General features: G+C 34.2%; 1 protein-coding gene across 1 annotated transcript in view; it reads right to left on the reverse strand.

The window, feature by feature from the left end:
* Positions 1 to 238: 238 nt before the first annotated feature.
* The window catches only part of LOC149770868 (phosphatidylinositol 3-kinase catalytic subunit type 3-like), a 48,664-nt gene continuing 26,642 nt past the window's right edge, over positions 239 to 22,260 (reverse strand). The window contains exons 10-18 of the mRNA XM_089949012.1: positions 22,119 to 22,256; positions 21,296 to 21,424; positions 18,795 to 18,864; positions 17,184 to 17,333; positions 11,028 to 11,102; positions 9,509 to 9,677; positions 9,100 to 9,190; positions 6,192 to 6,317; positions 239 to 5,038 (exon numbers count right to left, since the gene is read on the reverse strand). Coding sequence (XP_089805138.1) covers positions 5,024 to 5,038; positions 6,192 to 6,317; positions 9,100 to 9,190; positions 9,509 to 9,677; positions 11,028 to 11,102; positions 17,184 to 17,333; positions 18,795 to 18,864; positions 21,296 to 21,424; positions 22,119 to 22,256 — 963 coding nt within the window. The 3' untranslated portion in view covers positions 239 to 5,023. The remainder of the gene's footprint in view (positions 5,039 to 6,191; positions 6,318 to 9,099; positions 9,191 to 9,508; positions 9,678 to 11,027; positions 11,103 to 17,183; positions 17,334 to 18,794; positions 18,865 to 21,295; positions 21,425 to 22,118; positions 22,257 to 22,260) is intronic.

Raw genomic sequence — 22,260 nt, forward strand, 5'->3', positions numbered from 1 at the left:
AGATGGAATATAATTCCTTAATATCATGTGATATACATGATTATAATAGAATCCATCACACGCATTTGTGTGGGATAGGGAAATTCCAACAAGAAGATCAGAACTGGTGAACAGGAATTATGCTTGGCTAAATTCCCACCCCCAAATTATCATCGCTAGGGTGGGAAAGAGTACATGGAAAAAAGATGTAAGATCATCATGGCTGTAGCTAAAGATAGGCAAGCATAACAACAAAACATTTCTTGAAAACAAATATTTATATTCATACTCAAGAACAATTTGTCTTTTCAGTAAGAAAAACACCAGAAACATTGCAAATATTCATGATGATATAATCATAAAGACATCATCCATAGTGTCACTCAGTGCACTCATGTGAGAAATATGTATCCCACATGGCTTTCTCACGCAGGCAAACTGTCACTCACATATAGGAATTATAGTAAAGAATCCTTTTATTCATGAAATGTAATAACAACACTGTGTAATACATCATCAAGCAAAGATCAGCAAAATGTCACATTCAAAGTTCCAGTTTGTGTGAGCTTAAAATTAACCTAGTACTGCAAATGAAGTATGACTGATATTGCAAACTTAATCATTTTTCAAAAAAAACATGAAAATTATTCTCATAGATAAGTGCTAAACTGTACAAATTACTAAAGTTAAGCTAGAAAATTCTATAAAATATTTCCATCAACCTAATGGAAGACATCACATGCAATAAACCATACTATTTTATACTAGTCTGTTAATTAGCAGATAGTTCAAGAAAATTAATCTCACTAGAATGAATTATCAAAATTATTGTTGCATTCTAGTCAACAGAGTGCAATAACATATTATGAGTAAATAGCTTCATCTAGTGGTAAGCATGATGACGTACTACATAGGAGTACCAGGTTTGAATCCCACAATGTACTTTTTCCTCATTTGTTTTAGCGTGCATTTTTTTACCTTGAATTAGGAAAGAAAATCACATTAAAACTAATATTTCTGTACCACTTGTTTAGGGACAAGAAGAGTGTGTGTGTGTGTGTGTGTGTGTATGTGTGTGATTTGGATTTTTACTGCAGCTTAAACAATTTTTCGTTCATATCATTATGATGTCTGTGGTGTGGCAGTTTATAGTGATGTCTATCACTGGGGCATCATGCCAAAGACATATAGCATGATGTCCCACCCAGTCAGATTATCCTGACACTAGGAAGACCAGTCATAACACTAACCTGTTAATGCTGAGCGCCAAGCGAGGAAGCTTTTAGTACCATTTTTATAAGTCTTTGGTATGACTCGGCTGTGGATCGAACCCACATCCGAGGCAGATGGTCTAACCTCTAGGCCACTGGAGCGTTCATTATTTTGACAAAATAAGTTTTTCATCCATTTATGCACTATCGTTTTGGGTCACAATCGTGGTTCTACAATAATAGAGACCAATTCAGAAAAGTGATGGAGTGGCATGTCTATTTTTGGTAAGTGATGGAATGGCTTGCATATTATTAAAAAGTGATGGAAAGACTTGCCTATTATTGGAAAGTGATGGAGTGGTTTGCCTATTATTTGAAAATGATGCAGTGGTTTATCTATTGTTGGAAAATGATGGAGTGACTTGCATATTTTTTGAAAGTGATGGAGTGGCTTACATATCATTGGAAAATGATGGAGTGGTTTGCCTACTATTGGAAAGTGATGGAGTCGCTTGCCTATTATTGGAAAGTGATGGAGTGGCTTGCCTGTTATTGGAAATAGTCCCAGCAGGTTTCATGTATGATTCAAACTGTTGAACACTGGGAGAAACAGGCTTCATTGTTCAATAGAATGATTATGCAATGAATAACGTTTTTGTTTACAACCATAATACTCACTTGTTGAGAAAACAAAATCTAAATTGTAAAACAAGAAGATGAATACGAGACCCTAGGAGAAAACCACAGACTCCTAGACTTCATCTCTAACATTTTGTTTAATACTTCCATTGTGGATCCAAATAAAATCTGCACCCACCCACATATATAGGAATTATTTTTAGTCCATAAATATGTATTAAAATACATATTTATGGACTGAAATAAAATATAACCTAGCAAAACATATCCTGGTTTCACTGGTTTTATATACTGTTATGAATTTATATGTATTGGAATGTATACATCTCTCCCACCCACTAGTAAAAACATTATTTGGATTTTATTTAACGAAAAATGACCAAAATGAATCATATTTATGAAGCATTTGATGTGGGTAGATGATGGTAAGAGATTAAAGCCTGGGAGATTCTTTTCTTTCATGTGCAAAGTAGTTGTTCAACAAGCTTACATTTTCTTATGGACTGTAATAAACTCAAGGCAAGTAATGTAAGTTTCATACTTACATTCATATGCAGATATCAAGTGTGATTTTTCTGCACATGACCTGACATATGCGTGGGTTTGGTTACTTTGGTCTGGATAATTTCTTTCCTTGTTTGATTTTAGACACTGAATGAAATGCTTGTTTAATATTTTGGACAGGACAAAAAGTAATCATATTTTGCCATCTGAAAACATCCAGAAATTGTGGCAGTCACAAAATTCACAAGTTGGAATTAGAAATTGAAGAATTTTCTGAAATTTATGAAATAGAACTATACAGTGAGGTAAAGCCTAGTGATACACTCTACGCCCTGAAGAAAAACAGTTTAAAAACTTGTATGTATTCCCTGTAGTGTAGATGCAGGTTTTGTGAAGGCGATGTGATCAACAGGAGATTAGCTTGATGCAACTCTAACATCAAAGCAGAAATGAAGTAGAACCTAGGGAAGGCTTGTCAGGGACAGATTTATCTACTGACAAAGATGTACTAGGTGTTATAATGCTGAATGCACACTGGCATAACACACAGAAGAAATTTTCACCACAACTGCATGGTCATAATGTGCATATGGAAGATAAAGGGGATTACAATTTGATGACTGAAAGTAGTTCCAATATTGAAATATGTATGCTGCTGTTGAATCAAGAAGTTATAATGTCTTATTTTGTGGCAGCAACCACATTAAAAGTGGAGGTAACTCCAGTGTAGACTGCTTCGGTAGACTAAGTGGTTAGAGTATCTGCCTCTGATGCAGGAGGTCGCAGGTTCAATTCCCAAAGACTTATAAGGCATTACAAGGTTAGTGTTAGGACTGGTTGGCCTAGTGTCAGGATAATGTGACTGAGGGGGACATGATGCAATATATCTGTGGCATGATGCCCCAGTGCTAAACATCACTATAAACAGCCACACTACAGACACTGTAGCTATATGACTCAAATTGTCAAAACTATGTTAAAACCCCAAATCACACACACAACAAGCAAGCGAGAACCAGCAGACCAGATATAGCACTTCAAGTACAGACCAGATATAGCATTTCATGTGTACAGACCAGATATAGCACTTCAATTGTACAGACCAGATATAGCACCTCAAGTACAGACCAAATTTAGAACCTCAATTAAAGACACATACAACACTAAATATACAGACCAGATATAGTACTTCAAGTACAGACACAGATACAGCACTTCATGCACAGACCAGATATATTACTTCAAGTACAGACTAGATAGAGCACTTCATGCACAGACCAGATATTGTACTTCAAGTACAGACTAGATATAGCATTTCAAGTACAGGCCAGATACAGTACTACTTGAAGTGCTATATCTGTACTTCATAGTACAGAGCAGATACAGCACTTCAAGTACACTGTATATGGAGGCTCTCTGTGTCGCAACTCTACCTTGTACATCTTTATCTGATGCTCAGAAATAAATTGAAACTGTTCTTTACTGTTAGCCAATCAGATTACAAGAATCCTTTCTAATCATTTTACATTGTTGGTCCTCCATCAGCCATTTAAAAGCTGAGCTTATCCAACCAACAGAATTTAAGCAACCACACATACAAACAGGTGATTTGGGCATTTGATTAATTCCAAAAGTTGGCTGCTAATGACCTCATTAAGTCTGTATAGTACAGTATATGCAGTAATTAGCCCACACATGCAAAAAATCCCTGAAACTTAAGTTGTGAACACTTTACTTGAAAAGGCCAATTTACAGCCAAATGAAAATGAAATGAAAAAAGTGAGCTCTTTTTAACACAGTTTACACCCCAGCCCAACATGGAAAACCATTTCTGACACTGAAATGCTGTGTGCACTTCTAGAGAAGAAGAGCGCTAAACTTGGACCTAATTATAAAAAAAACATACATTGAGGAAGAGACTTTAATGTGTCAACTGATCAAGTCTTGAGAAAAGTTACGGAAAATCAGATCGGAGCAAGAAAAAGCAAAGTGTATATAAGATACCTTGACAATACAAAAAGAAAAAATTAAGCCTTCTTAAGAAATAAATATGTTGTTCATTTTTTTCTTTTTCCTATGGATTAAATATCATATATCATATCAAATCTAGTCAAGTGTGACATTTTGGGACAAGTGAAAATGTAGGTGGGACAAGTGAATTTTCTGAAACAATTTTTTGATGTCCTGGACAAGAGGTCCCAACAAATTTAGTCAGTCCTGCCTAAAATAATCAATCAATCAATCAACTCTGATTAGAACAAAACTGACACTATACTACACAACGGAGAAGCTTGTAACTTTGTGACTGGTACCTGTGTAACAAAAATTTAAGTTGATCTGAAAAATGAAAAAAAAAAATAATCACAGTTTTGAGCAAAACTTGTATCAGCTTTGCATGATTGGTGACAAAATATTAAATGGACATGTGGATCACTAATTAGTTTATTTTGTCTGTATATGCATAATGAAATGAAATGTAGATCCTTCTTTCATTGTAAACTTAGGATCCTAAAATATATTAAATCCATTTTGATTTCAAACAAAAGCTTGTCTCTGAACAAGCAAGTTTCAACCATTCAAAATATCTTCTGGTCATCCAGAAAGATGTTGCTTCCATGGTGTTCATAATAAAAGTCTTCACACTGGAAATGTCATGTTCGGTTGATCCCATTAAGAAACGGCAATCTCTATTATCTTCTCCAATACTGAAACAATCAAACACAATACATATGATAAGGAAAGGAAAAACGGTAGTCTTGATTGATGCATCAGTATATATCATTATTATCAAACTTCATGTTGATATTTAGGGTCTCAATTACATGTTTACATGGTAGATATAATTAAGAGCCTTGGAATTTGTGTTCTCCCCTGTGGCAGTGCTTTGGAAGAGGAAGTAATGGATGTAATTGTAAATAAGTAAATAAATTTCAAAATGAGGACAAGCTGTTTTCCTGAAGGCTTATTATAATTGAAAGCTTTATTTCCTATTATTACTGACATAGCTAATGAAACTGTCTAAATATTTGTATGTTTTTTTCTAGGATATAAAGCCATAACCTTTATGCAAAAAAAAAAGTTAATTAAAAACATTAACACTGACAAACAAATGTAAATGACCTTGAAGAAAATTTTTAACTGGATAAAGACATACATCAGTCTAAATACTACCAATAGGCAGTTTGACCATGTGACACAGGTAAGTGAAAAGTAGGGCAAATAATGGAGCTGTCATGAGCATAAAGGTCCATAGGTATAAATAAATCAAATTTGTATTTGCTGATTATTATAGTACACCTTACAAGATATTTGTTGTATTTAAAATTGGTAAAGTAATTTTTGTTCATTCCATTCTTTCCTTTCATTATTTATCATTTTTCATTATTACGTATCATTTTTCAAAAACATTGTAAGAATTAAATTTATGACCTTATGTTTTTTGTCAGCTAGTTCATTCTGTCATCAGTCTTGTCAGAATTTTAGCTGTATCTTTCAACTCCTTGTGAAACATTTTCCATCACACAGACATATAAATGTGCTAAGTTAAAAAGCAGTATTTTCATGGAACTGAAAGACTATGTTTAATTTACTTAAAAACTGAACTTCATTTCTATTTGAAAGTCTGCTCATAAACTGTGGATAGAATTACTGTTAATGAAATAATGAACCATACTGAAAAATATGAATGGATTTTAAATGCAAGATCAGGATTCATAATGGGACCTATATAGAAAATGGCAATTAACCCATTAAAATATCTTTCATGGCTCTAACTTGTACCATAATTTTGCAGTGTAAATATTCCTCTCAGATTAAGCATGTCAAACCAGTTAAAATATCTGAATGGCTTGGTCTCACCTGAGCCATCTTGTGGAATTGCTCGACCAATGCAGCCATTGTGGCTGACACACTTTCATCAAGGATGTTTTGAATGTAGGCCACAGCCTCTTCATCCGACAGGTGCAATACAAACTTGTCCTGAAGCTAAATATAAAAAATCATAGGTTAAATGCCTGTCCTAGGATAGGAATAAAAAAAATATAAAACTGTTTTAAACTGGGATGAGCAAGTTTAAAAGAAAGTCTGAGCATAAAAATACTAAATACAAGTATTTTACAAATCAGGGATACTGCTGCAAGAATTGAACTCATGACCTCTTGTTTGGCATGTGTGGCATACAGAAAGACAAATGTGAGTGTTTATATATAAGATAATCATATGTTTTATACGTATGGTTTATACTCACATATAGGTCAGATCTAACTGCAATTTGCACCCTGATCTGTCATCACCAGACCTGCCAGCCTCTAACAAGACCTTTTCAGTAAGGTAGTCATGTTTTTCCATAAATTAGACCAATTTTCAGTATGGTAGTCATTATTTTTCTATAATTTGACCAATTTTCAGTATGGTAGTCGTTATTTTTCCATGAATTAGACCAATTTTAAGTAAGGTAGTCATTATTTTTCCATAAATTCGACCAATTTTCAGTAAGGTAGTTCTTCTTATTCCATAAATTCGACCAATTGTCAGTAAGGTAGTCTTTATTTTTCCATAAATTTGATCAATTGTCAGTAAGGTAGTTGTTATTTTTCCATAAATTCGACCAATTGTGAGTAAGGTAGTCATTATTTTTCCATAAATTCTACCAATTGTCAGTAAGGTAGTCGTTATTTTTCCATAAATTTGATCAATTGTCAGTAAGGTAGTTGTATGTTTTCCATACATTTGACCAATTGTCAGTAATTGTGAGTAAGGTAGTCGTTATTTTTCCATAAATTCGACCAATTTTCAGTAAGGTAGTCATTATTTTTCCATAAATTCGACCAATTTTCAGTAAGTTAGTCATTCTTTTTCCATAAATTCGACCAATTTTCAGTAAGGTAGTTGTTATTTTCCCATAAATTCGACCAATTTTCAGTATGGTAGTCATTATTTTTTTAAAATTAGACTGTTTTCAGTAAGGTAGTTGTTATTTTTCCATAAATTAGACCAATTTTCAATAAAGTGCATTTAAGAATTTCAGAAGTGTGTTTTGAGACTGATGCAGTGAAAGCAAATATTATGTTCAGGTAAAAGGCATACTTCAACTTTAATTACCTCCAGTTTCAGAAATAGCAGTTCCAAACCCTATGGAACTCAATGGCTTCTTGCAAGATCTCAAAATATGGTTAGCTTTTCATTTTTTCAATTTCATGTGGCAATGGCAATCATCTCCCATCATGAAAAACAATCCAGCTAAAACCACATGATGTCCCACGTATGTACCTGTTGCCTTTCTTGCCTTTTCCCCAAGAAACTGAATATTCCTATTAATACTTCTGTGTTGTTTGCACATTTTTAGAGGCTAATTGTCACATTCACCTTCAACATGTTTCTGTGTGTTGGAAAATACTATAAGCAACAGCATTTTACATTAAAATATGGTAGTTTAAAATCTCAGGTACACTTGTCAATTTAGTCTGGTTTCCTGAACAACTTCACTGAATCTATTATGAAATCTGGATATGGATCAAATATAGACAAGCTAGTATCCAGATTTGAATGAAATGATTCTATTTTCATAATCTCTATCATAGATCATTTCAGTAAGACTTATTTGTCAAATCATTAGGATTCACAGGTCAGTGTTGCATAATACACTGGCACATATGGGTCTATGCAGTGTGTTAGAGTAATCAGTAAAACAAGCAACACAGATCCTGATCTGCCAGTGCATTATGTTATGGCAGATCAGAGTAAATGTTATTTACACACTGACCTGACTTGTGTGCAAGTATAAACAGTAGGTAAAATTGTACACATAAAAGATCTTGTGGTTTTACTCAAAGAAACAAAAATCATCCAGACCATCTAAACTTCATCAGCCGAATGAAGACTGAAAATCCTGGTAAATCTTGATCACATATAGATTAAAATGATTCCCATGTTTAGATGAGACCATTGCAGAGTGGTTTAGGATTCCTGCCACAACCCTGTTTAAGGATGATTTATGTAATTGGACTCTGAGACCTAGAGTACAGTAAATTAACACACTGAGAAGCATCTAAATTTCATTTATTACATGGACTCATGAAGTTGTTTTCAGGTGACTCCCTATCATTTCAACTCGTGTTTAAGTCCATCTTAGTGTCTCTAGAAAAAAACACAAACATATCGTCTTCCAATTGATTACTGCACATTGTTAATAGAACCTGCAAGAAAATACCCCCAGAAAAAATTGGTTGCTGAAGTTTATTTGTTGTACTGAAAATTAAGTCTACCTAATTAATGAGAAAGGCTTACTTTTTGGAGTAGACAGATTTTAAAGAAACTTGTATATCAAATTGGAAAATGTTCAAAATTGGCACCTGATCTACATCACCAAGATGCCTATACTGGTATCACCACACCAGTGTTGTGATGGAACTAAAGAGCCAAAGGAATCTGAAAATATATTCAACACTTAACAGACATATCTTTCTATTTTAGCACTGATGAACATTTCATGTATCAGTGATGTAATATTAATATCATTTCATCATTGAAACTTGCAGGGAAAAAGAGTCTCATTAATTCTTCCTGTCAATGCATTACAGCCTGTCATATGCCCAATGTCTCATTTCTTTTTCTCTCCCCATGCATTATATATTAATGAGATACTTTCGAAACCCAAATTTTGAGCTTGATTTATTTTTTAAATCAAAATTCTTGTAGGAACTGAATTGTTTACTTTTGAGGTCTGTTTTACAAAACCAGTGCCATTTTAATTTGAAGTGTTACTCACCTTTTTGACTGTTTTATCTGGCTCCAGAGCTATATCCGGAATGTTGGCATCCACCATCAGAGAGAATAGGTTCAATATTAAGTTTGCAGACCTGAAAGTAACATACAAACACTACATATATATATATATATATATATATATATATATATATATATATATATATATATATATATATATATATATATATATATGCAGAAGCTACTAAATTTGTTGGCCTTTAAATATACCAAGAATCTTTGCATCACTAACTGTTGCTGTCATCAATGCCAGAAAGACAATAAGTCTATGTATCATTTCTTTCAGCTAAAAACACTAATCAAAACAACTGTTTAGGTCTGGCCTCAAGAAAGTAAGCTAAACATTTATGCTTCCTGGTTTCACTTTTTGCAATGCTGAAAAACAATTTTACCTCCTGATTGCAAGGAATGCTGTATAGCAGTGGGTTCGAAAGTCTTTGAAATGTTCAGATGTTGTCCCTCCCATCGCTTCCACCATCTCTTTGCTGAGTTTCATTGGTGGTGGAAGAGGCTTTGGGTCACGTCCCAAGATGTATCCAAAATCAATATGAAACAATTTACCTGCAATGGATGATGTGTAAATATATAAACACTAATGAACCCATGTCTGACAAGGTTACAAGTAAAGGTGTTCTACGTTATGGGTGAGGTAAATATAAAAAATATGTGACTAATATATGACTAATATGTTTAATTTTAAAAAATCATGTTTGACTAAATACTATATGAATACATACACTGCTATACAAAGTTACTAGATTACTTAAAACGTGAAATTATATTCAAATCATTCACAGTTTATGATAGGCCATTATGTACAATGATGTTTATAAAGGAGACCAACTGAAATCATTCTGTTTGACATAAATCTGTGTGGTATAAATCAGCCTATATTAACTAAGGTCATTCATTACATGTATCTAATACTACTAATGGAATAGTGAGCATTTTCCTTCCATAGAAATATCCCTCCTTCTCAAAAACATCCCACCCCCACCCCCTTGAAGGAGATGAGTCTTTAGCAAAGAAAAGTGTATAACTCTTTCAAAAATAATGCAAGTACAATAGCTGGTCAGCATGCATATTTTCTGATGATGACCATAATACATTTTTTTAATATATAATACATCAAGCTGTAAATCAAAAAGGGTAATTACTCTTATCCTGGGAGCATAACAATTTTTAAAGAACTGCATCTTCAGATGATGACTATGAGAAAGACTAAGTTTGAGAGTGATCTATCAAACCAAATCTACAAGATAAGTTGTGTTGTTAAGATTCTGTCTTACAATGCATGCAGCTGCATGACAAAGAATGCAATAGCTCTAATAACATGAGACCCAACTGAGCCTCATATAACTCACATGTCTAGCTGACGTATGTGAATGCAGAGATTCATGCATACACTGAAACTGTAGAAGGCAAAAGAAAAGCAATTACACTGTCTATTGTTGTTGGTGAGATTTATCTTCTTCCAAAACCATATATACACACACAATCAAACAAAATCTATTGGATGTTGCTGAGTGAACTTTCACTTTGTCATCAAGGAAAAACATTCATTATAAATTGAAAACAGTTATAAGGTCAAAATTCTACTTCATAATCAAATTTTTTAATAACCAATTTACTTTAAATGTGTTATTATTTATTATCTTTATTTTTTTCCTTATACATATTTTCATACTTTTTACATGACTTTGAAAAAAGGCACATGTAAGGACAGAAAGATTACACTTTAGATTCAAAATTATGTTATATGTGAATACAATATAATAAAGTTCCATATGCATATACTCCCAAGGACTGGCGGAATGATATAGTCCTCTTCTTTTACAACGTAGTGTAATAAATGAATCCCCTTCCAAGAGGTAATTGTTTACCATATAAATGTAAATGACTATAATTTACCTGTCTTTGTAAGAAGAAGGTTGTCAAGATGTCTGTCACCTACACCCAGTAGATATGTCACAACACAATATCCAGCTGTCAATCAAAAAGATTATATAAATTATTATTTGTCACTTAGATAATTTAATAAGTATGATATAAAATATGATGAGTAATTGTATGCTGAATGGTAAGGACATACACAGGAGCCAATGTCAGTTTCATATCTGAATTTATCTTTTATACCTGGCAAAATCATATCAAGTTATAAAGTGGGAATCTAAAAAATTTCATGTTATGACTAATGGTTCAGATTTATATCTCCCTCGGGCATGACTCAGCAAGTATCATTCAAAACTCTCTCTGACCTAAGTAAATGCTTGAGTCAGTTATAATGGATGCCAATTCTCTGACAGGCAAGGCTAAAAACTGGAAAAGGTTATTTTAAATTGTATGTAAAAAGCATCCATATTCCCCTACCCCAACAGGATGGATCAAAATTAAAAAACCACTGTGTACATATACTGACTAAGGTCTAAAGTCTTTGTGTAAGAGAAGAATAGTGATATTACTCACACATGTACAGTATACATACATCGGAATGTGCAGGATAACACAATGCCTGCCTATTATCACATTACTCACACATGTACTTACATACATCAGGATGGGCAGGATAACACAATGCCTGCCTATTGTCACGGTATTCACACATGTACTATATACACACCAGAATGTGTAGGATAACACAATGCCTGCCTATTGTCACAGTACTCAAACATGTACTGTATACACACCAGAATGGGCAGGATAACACAATGCCTGCCTATTGTCACAGTACTCACACATATACTGTACATACATCAGGATGGGCAGGATAACACAATGCCTGCCTATTGTCACAGTACTCAAACATGTACAGTATACACACCAGAATGGGCAGGATAACACAATGCCTGCCTATTGTCACGGTATTCACACATGTACTGTATATACACCAGAATGGGCAGGATAACACAATGCCTGCCTATTGTCACGATATTCACACATGTACTGCATACACATCAGAATGGGCAGGATAACACAATGCCTGCCTATTGTCATGGTATTCACACATATACTGTACATACATCAGGATGGGCAGGATAACACAATGCCTGCATATTGTAACAGTACTCACACATATACTGTACATACATCAGGATGGGCAGGATAACATAATGGCTACCATTTCTCTTCAAATTAAGGAGGTAATAACTGATATTACCATGATCTTTTCTAGGCCAAATATAGATATAATTCCAAAGCAGATGTCTTACTCCTGCCACTTCTGACTAAGGAAATCTAGAATGCAATACTTTGTCAAATTTAGAAAATAATATTTAAAATTAAAGTAGAAGTAAACTAATAAATCAAATGACTTTAATAGATATATGCACCATTTTTTAGCCTCCCACATACACCTTCAAGGTCCTGTGAAATTTTACAAGCTCACATTCAAGAAAATACCTTAGTTTTCCCCTAAATGCCCAAATCTTTTGGGTCTTTACACACATTCTACCATTAGAAGAGACAACTCTGAAGAGGACAAAGATAAGTTATTCATGATGAAAACTCCACTTGACAAGTGTACAACTAAATGTGGACATAAAAAATCTGACTATTAAGAAACATTGTGACCCTGACCTTGAGCTTTTCAATCTTAAAATAACTCTGCTTTTTCTATGGTTAAGGGTATCCTATCTTTGAAGTCTGATAAAAGTATATTCAGTACATCTTTAGTCATTATGCAAAACTTATTTCCTATTTATCTAATCAACATGGTCACATGGTCTTAACCTCTGACTTTTAGATGCAAATTTAATCAATAGAGTTGTTGGTATCATTAAATGCAACAAACCTGTAGTCAAGGTATGTGCAACATAACTCAAGTTACTGTCCAGAAACCTATATACTTTCTTTATTCATGGTAACCCTGACCTTGGATCATCAGGACCCTAAATCAGTAGGCTTCTTACATCTTATAACACAATTCATCTGCCAGGTTTAGTGAAGGTATGTCAGGCATTAGGCAGAACTCAAGTTAATGCACAGGAGCTAATTTGATATGATCAGCTGTGTAGACCTTGGTTTGACCTTTTGACCCTCAAATTATAAGAACTTTATGTCTGTAATGGGGCAAGCCACCTGCAAAGTTTAGTAAAGGTATGTGAAGTAGAACTCAATTTATAGCATGTAACCAAAATGGATGGACAGACAGACAGATGGACAGATATCACCATAACATTTATTGCACAACTATATGACAAGTGCATACAATCTTGCTCAAGAGGATGAAGGAAATATGATAGTTTTCAAAAATGAAAAGTTACAACCCACGATTCTTGGGGTTACAAAACAACAAATAAAAACTGGAAATTACTAAGACACTGCTGGTGAGAAAACATCTTGTTCCATGATCACATACTAGAAGAATGACATTTTCAGGGATTTTAATTTAGTGATAAATGAAAGTTAGAGGACAATAGTTAGTTATCACGGACTATACTTACTTACCATACTTACCTGCATAAAACGTGTATACAAAAGATATCAATTTTGGGAGTAAATTATGTTTCTACAATAACACTTACCTGATCATAATACCTTAGGAAGTACGACCATTACCTCACAAATATAGCCGTCCCAAGCTAAAACTGTCTGCTCAAAACATGGCAGTTTAATATAGTGATATCCCCCTTAGATGTCAGGATTGATGCCAAATTCTCCTATGCTTCAGTTACTATTGGAGCAGAATGCATGCTCTGTCAGTAGAATGGACTGTAGAGAGACTGGGCAGATGTATCCGTGTCATACCGGTAAGTATTACTGAGGAAATATTTTATTCCAAAAACTGGTTTCTTCCACAAATACATTACCAGACCATAACACCTTAGGAGAACAGGTTTTGAGATGGGCAGAGTTACTGCCCCATTACCCTGCACAGGTCTCCTAAGATATGTGAGACAGCTTCTAACTCACTGATAATTCCATACAATAAGATTTAGCAAGTTGTTAATCAATTATTTTTCCTACTTAAAGGAAGAAATCAGAATTAGATGGCATCCCAATTCCCTTACTTTTTGCAATATTTGGGGTCAGAGTTACTGGAGGATAAGTGTAGAATTCCAAACTGTTTCAATCTAAGGAAAAAGCACTGACTGTCCATGCCTTCAAATCCAATCTGGAAAGACAAAGGTTGAAACATTTGCACTCCACCTTGTCACAAATATCTCCCAATGGTTGATCCCTGTAGGTATAGATTTGACTTAATACTGATGAAAGAAGTGACCATTTGCTTTTTAACTAGTTGATTCCTTTAGGACAACAAGTCTACTAATACAGTTAGTCTGCAAGGAATGTAACAGACTTGAATGTGATTTGTTGTTGATGATACTACCTTAGGCAATAACAAATCAGGAGGCAGATGTCTGTGGAGTTGGTACATCACTTGCCTTCTGAGATGATTCACCACAATGAAGTTGTCGGATAGAATGAGCATGTCCTTTCCATAGGGCATCTCCTGCCACTAATGAAATACTTTCACTGTGGCCTTCTTTTGAGTGGGCCACAATCCATGGTCATCCTGAAAAAATGACAGGAAATAGGCACCCAGCCTGCTATGATTGTATCTATACAAATTGTTATTCCTGGAGGTTAGACTTGCAACAGGACACCTACTGTAAGCCAAGTGAGGATCTCAAAATTTGTTGAGATGTGACCTCATATAATAAGAAACAATAGCTGTTTATTCTAATGGGCAATGCTTCTGTTACCATCTGGACAACTGCATCATTTGCAATGGTTTCATGAACAGGTGATCCAAGATGATGAAATCTGCTGCACAATCAGCAGACCCAACAGACAAAGGAATTCTCTGACTGAAATGCAATTCTTTGATAGAACTGAAGCAAATGACTGAGGGAGTCATTCTCTGTTTAGGTGCATTTTGAACCCAATATGCGCGAGGATGAAAATGCTGAGATGGGATGATACTGGATTTGTTCTTGCTGACAAAGAATCCAAGGCTAGGTTGGAGTGAAGCATGAGAATATAACAAATAGACTGATGCTTATTTTCCATTGTGAATCATGTTTCCAGGGTGGAAAGAATGAGAGATCTGAAGTCTATGACTGTCTAAAGACTGATTTTGGAATCTTGTCCCAAAACAACAGTCTTGAATAAAACCTAATGATTTTGTTTTTAACAATCTCTACTGCCCTTTCTGTGAGAAGATTGTTTTTTTCTGGTGCAGAAAGTCTGCTCTAAATGGATCCTTGGAATGTCTGTAGCTTTAGAAGCCCAGGACAATGGGTGAAGGGCATTGATTGTGATCTTAATTCCCTCTGAAAAACAACATGCATGATCCATGGGTCAGCCATTGTATCAAATGGTCACAGTGAACTGTGTGCACTGTGTACTATAACAGGTAGACTGATCCTAATTAGTGCGGGTGTTCTGATGCAGGGACAGAATAGGAGCCATTCGATCAACATAAGTGGTCCCATCATTTAACATTATAGGACATATTGGCTTCAGTGTTGACCTCATGAGTTCTAATTCTGATTACAGTGTTCAAATCCTAATGGAACAAAGCCATCTTTTCCTCCTTATTGGTGCCAGACTCATGAAGCTGGTATGAGTTATGGGATACTGGATCCACAAAACTGCCCCCACCCACCCCACCATCAAGTGGAAGAGCAGAATGTATGTTGCACCTTTGCGGCACAAGACCTACTTGGTACTTTGAAAGCATCTTTTCCCGGTTGAAGAAAGGTGAGCTGGGGCTGTATGTGTTGCCATAGCCAAAAAGGCTTGCCTGACTTTCTTACTGGCTGATAAGCCCTCTACCTTACAAATCTCCTCCATAACAAATATGTTGATCAAAGCAGTATCATTATCTATGCTGCCAAATTCCTCAGCTTTAATACTGCACTTTTTCACCTTCCCATTCATTATTGTTTGTCTGATGTGGACTACAACCCACTGAATCTCCACCCATAGTGCACATACTTCACGTGTTTTATCAGAGGGGTATCCAGCACATTCCATGCATGTATTATAGTTACTGTCCACCATTTTCATGCATTTGCACTTGATTACACTTTGTTCTACCCATTGTAGAAATACCTGTAAATATATGGAGCACAATGGTAGCTATACAGTTGAAGTCAGTCAAGTGTAGTTTTAATAACCAACAAAATGAATGCTACTGAACTATTACATTTTCTAAACAAAATGACATGTAAACATAGAAAGCATTAGTGACAGCTTACACAGGTGAAGTCAGTCAAACATTGCTTTCTAACTACCAAAGTGGACACTATGGGACTAATACCCTGTCATTAGAAAACTTACCTGTAAATATAGAGAGCATAAATGATAGCTAATACAGGTGAAGTCCTTGAAGCATCCCTATAACCTTACTCAAAAGTGGATGGTACTGAAAGATCCCTATAATAAAATTAATGACATAACCTATGAGTCTGTAATTTTCTGATGAAAGAACACAAACTGTCATGTTCACATTAATGAATACACATTTTTGCAACCAGATAACAAAATGACACTGACATGTATAATATATGATGAGGCTGTTGTTCTAAGAAAGTTAGAAAAACTACATCACTGACAGAAAAAAGCAAGAAACAGTTTAAAATATTGATGGAGTAAACTCCTCTATGAAGAGAAACTCCTCTAAATTGCTCTGTAGTGTGACAAAGTAACTCTTTGATATAAGATTTTTGCAAGGTCTCCAAGAGCATGTAGAAACTTAAGTACAGATGGGATTTGGTGCCAGACCCTAAAGCTAAGGAGGAGATAACTCTGACTCCAACTGATGTGGGAAGGGAACTTTTAGCTTTCATTGCTAAAATATTAACTTGGGAGGGATGGATTTGTAAAGATGTGGTTATATTTCTTAAGGTATTATGATTGTACTTGAAGCACCCAGATCATCACCACATAAAGCAACTAGAGACTGGTGTCAATTTGTGTGTTTAAGATCATAAGCAGACCCAACAGCCTGGAACATGCTTGGCTGATATATTATGTGAAAACAAATCAAGCTGTTCACTTTTTTTTTATGGTTTTCAATGGATGTTACATATAAGAAGCAAAAAAATAGTATTTACTTACCACAACTTTTGATGTAATTATCCATAACTTCTGGAGATATACCATAGGGACTATTTTCTGATGGAGCATGTTTTCTGAAGTAATTCTGTATTGAACCCTCAGATTCAAGAACTTCAGCTACAGCCGATGACTGTATAAATTGCACAAACCCTGAAATTCATCCCAGATACTTTATGTTTACTAGAAGAATTCTATAAATGTAAGAATCTTGCACAGGTAAAATGCATGTATTGCTTTAGACTTGAATAAATGCAGATAACACCAAATAAATGTAGATAACACCAAATAAATGGGTTGAATAACCTATTTTGTTTACGTTGATAAGGACATCTTTGTTTTCATACTAAAAGAACTTACACTGCAATTATTTAAAAAAATCATGATTTATATCACTGCAAAGATTCATATTAGTTGTAGTTGTAGTTGTTGTAAGGTTTAATGCCATTTTTCAGCACAAGATAAGGCTATACATGGCAGCCAGTATAAATGCCGGTGTAAGAACCGGGGAAAACCCCGGAAAGAACCACAGACCCACGAGAAGCTACTGGTAAGCTTTCTCACATACCCACATTGGCCGAACCCAAGACTCAAATCCACGCAGACAAAGGTGAGATGCCAATGATCCATGACGGTGAGCACTTTAGACCACTCGGGGCCCCGATTCATATCAGCATATATTCAAATATTTCTTGACATAAAGAATAAGAAAAGTACTTATGAGAAGTATCACATGAATGCAAGTAAAACTGTTAATGTGTTCCCCGTCCTTGAAATCAATGCAAAATTCAAGAATTTTCTCTCCTTTCTTGTTAATAATTGATAAAATGTGAAGTCTGTGGTAAGAATTAAGCAACTGGAAATTTCAATAGAATGCTTTGTCTTGCATGCTTTACTGTTATACAAATACTTTAATAACAAAAGAAGGTCACTAGAACAATAATTTACATTTTATGGGTGCTGGAACAAGTGGCAGAGGTGAATACACACCTCAGGTTCATGACCATAGAAGCAATAGTTTCTAAAAAAAAATGTTCTACATATAAAAGGGAAAAATGAGAAAGAAACTATTTTTGAAGCATGAAAGGTTCACATATTTCACATTTACCTACATGTACCTTCCAGCTGTGGCAATTTCAAATGTGAAAACACCCATGTGGGGTATTTTTAAGCATAACATTGAGGGGCTTTAGTTTACTAAGGAATAAATTGAGGATATTAAAGAAGGAAAATTTCAGGACTGAAAAATAAGTCTGTTCATGAGGGGATTTCAGTATCCTGAGGTTTCGGTTTTGAGGAGTTTGATGGTATAAGCATGTCTAATAAATGGAATCTGAAAGGAGGACACTTTGGCATCAAACAATAATCTGCAGATAGTTTAATCTGAGAGCTTTTACATTAAAGTTAGTTTGATGTGACCTTTACAGAATGATTACAGCAAGAACCTTATATAACAGATCCAAAACAAACTAAAAGGCATACTCCAAAAATAATAACTCTTTTTAAAGAAAAAATGTCAAGCATATTAAAATTATTTCTAATTTCTCCAATGAAGCCACTAACTTTATGTAATTTCTATCAAATTTTAAAAAGAAACTATAAAAAATACTCTACCATGTTTGCTGCTGGTTGCTAGCACTTTATATGGAGTTAATTTGAGATCAAGATTTTCTCTTCCCAACAGCTGAAAGAGATAAATAAAATATGAACAGATATTATTCAAGAATCAAGCTAAAGCAGGCATTATCTGATGTAAGTGGTAAAATAACTTCTTTGGATTATCTTATGTTAAACGGTAAAATAACTTATTGGGATTATCTTATGCTAAGTGGTCAATTACTGGAATTATCTTATGTTAAGTGGTAAGATAACTTATTATCTCGCAAACACTTTAGCACGATAATGTTCCAACCCAAATATAAAACTAAACCAAATGCTGCCTGGTTTAGTTTAGCATTTTATGGCACAATACAAATTAGTTATTTAGTGCTGAGGCAACTGGAGTAAAGTATCTTGCCCATGGAAACACCATTAGCTGATTCAGTAGTAGGATTTGAACCCACATTCTTCTGGCTGTAAGTCGGGCATGTTAACCACTGAACCAGCATTGCTTTTGCTTCAATCAGTGAATTTTTACAACATGTTGGGTGGCACGTTGGGTGTATTCTACATCCTGAACCCACAGTGAGTAACGTGCTTTAAGAAAATAAGTAATGAAGAAATCTGAAAACGCAATAATGACTGATGCATCTGACAACCTATTAGTCACAGAATGATAGAATTTTTAAATGTGGCAATAGCATCTAAATTTATGATTAAAAGACGGGTTTTGAAATTTTATTAATTATAAAAGAATTAAATATTGTTGTCTCAATTAATCTTTAAAAAACTGGTTTGTATATTAAAAAATCTGACCTCAACCTCACTCTACCCCATTTTCTAGAAAAGCATAACACTAAAATAATTATCTTAGGAAAGCTTGCATAAACTTATTTTATACTTGTAATCAAACAATTTTAACATCACAAGTGTTTAAAGAATTTAGCAATGTCAATATATCTGCAACATAAGATTTTTGTCATTACTCAGTTACGAGTCCAATAAGGTACACTTGGTCTGGTTTTTTGATTTATGACACAGAAATACATGAAAATCAATTAGTGCTGAGGCAATTAGAGTAGCAAGCCCTGCTTAGTAACACACCATAGTAGCTGACCTGGTCTGATCTAACAGAAATCTAACCACATATATCTGGTTGCATGTTTGGCCTAATAACCTCTGAGACGTAGTGGCTCCTTCAACTATATTTCTATTAACAAATAATGAAGTTTTAAAAGCTGAGTTGTTCAGTAAAATCCAAAGAATGTTATGCTAGTGAAAACTTTTATGCAAACAGTATCTTATCCATGAGTGTGATAATTGGAACAGTACCTTTTCCATTAGTATGGTAACTAGAACAGTACTTTTTCCATTATTGTGAAAATCTGAACAGTATCTTATCCAGTAGTGTGATAATTGGAACAGTACCTTAACCATTAGTGTGATAACTGGAACAGTACCTTTCCCATTAGTATGGTAAGTACCTTTTCCATTAGTATGACAATTTGAACAGTACCTTTTCCATTAGTGTGATAATTTGAACAGTACTTTTTCCATTAGTGGGATAATCTGAACAGTACTTTTTCCACTAGTGGGATAATCTGAACAGTAACCTATCCTTTAGTGTGAAAATCTGAACAGTACCTTATCCAGTAGTGTGATAATTGGAACAATACCTTATCCATTAGTGTGATAATTTAAACAGTAACTTATCCATTAGTGTGATAATTGGAACAATACCTTATCCATTAGTGTGATAATTTAAACAGTACCTTATCCATTATTGTGATAATTTAAACAGTACCTTATCCATTAGAGTGATAATTTAAACAGTAACTTATCCATTAGTGTGATAATTGGAACAATACCTTATCCATTAGTGTGATAATTTAAACAGTACCTTATCCATTAGTGTGATAATTGGAACAGTACCTTATCCATTAGTGTGATAATTGGAACAGTACATTATCCATTAGTATGATAATTGGAAGAGTACCTTATCCATTAGTGTGATAATTTAAACAGTACCTTATCCAGTAGTGTGATAATTTAAACAGTACCTTATCCATTAGTGTGATAATTTAAACAGTACCTTATCCATTAGACTAAGTGTGATAATTGGAACAGTACCTTATCCATTAGGGTGATAATTTAAACAGTACCTTATCCATTAGTGTGATAATTTAAACAGTACCTTATCCATTAGTGTGATAATTGGAACAGTACCTTATCCATTAGACTGTGATAATTTAAACAGTACCTTATTAATTAGTGTGATAATTTAAACAGTACATTATCCCTTAGTGTGATAATTTAAACAGTAACTTATCCATTCGTGTGATAATTTAAACAGCATCTTATCCATTAGTGTAATAATTTAAACAGTACCTTATCCATTAGTGTGATAATTGGAAAAGTTCCTTATCCATTAGTGTGATAATTGGAACAGTACCTTATCCATTAGTGTGATAATTGGAACAGTACCTTATCCATTAGTGTGATAATTGGAAAAATACCTTATCCATTAGTGTGATCATCTGAAGTATAAGCTGATCCTGGCGAAGATCATCACCGTGTTTGAAGATGGTAACATATGGAGTATTATCAGTGGTTATGAATGACAGCTTGCTTGGCATAAGATTACTCTGAAAATGAAAAATCACAAGCAATTTTAAGAGTGATTAAAATGCAAACTCTGAATTTTTTATACATCACAAAAGATCTTTTCTAAAAGTATAAATAATGAGGTAAGTATTTATAATTATCGTATTATAAGTTATAGTTTATACAGAAAATGGAAATAATGGGCTTCAAAAATATTTGAAAAATATAAAAAATAAAAGTCATCAAGTTTTGCAAAATTCTGCAATATACAACAAATCATAACTGTTTGGCATGCAATATACCACAATACACAAATCTAAAGCACAGGGAACTCAATAAGTTACACTTGGCATAAAGATCTAAAGCATGTGGAACTGAATATGTTACCCCTGACATGAATATCTAAAGCCAGGAAGTTGAATACATTACCCTAGACAAACAAATCTAAAGCACAGGGATTCAGTGAATACATTACCCTTGACAAACAAATCTAAAGCACAGGGATTCAGTGAAAACATTACCCTTGACATATACCAGGAACATCATAATGAATATAGTATAGTGTGTTGACAAACTTAAAAATGAAATCACAGGCATGCCACTTTAAAAATAAGTAAACATCTTTTTGCTGGATATAACAATGAAGACAACTGACTCAATGTAATGCCTTTGTTCACTGACCTAGACGTAAAAGAAGAGATAAGAATTAGAATTCAAAATTGTTAAAATTCGTACCTTAAAAATAGTGGCCTTCTCAGGATCTATTCCTTTTACTTTGACATCAGGGTCCAATGGTAATGGCAGGGGCTCAAAATCAGAAAAGTTGATCTTGCATACCTCTGAGTCTTGTAACAATGCTTGAAGCTTCTCTATCTGA

Source organism: Sinohyriopsis cumingii, unplaced genomic scaffold (genome assembly GCF_028554795.1).
Source record: "Sinohyriopsis cumingii isolate HCF-2022 unplaced genomic scaffold, ASM2855479v2 utg002232l, whole genome shotgun sequence".
In the NCBI taxonomy this organism is placed as follows: Eukaryota; Metazoa; Mollusca; class Bivalvia; order Unionida; family Unionidae; genus Sinohyriopsis; species Sinohyriopsis cumingii.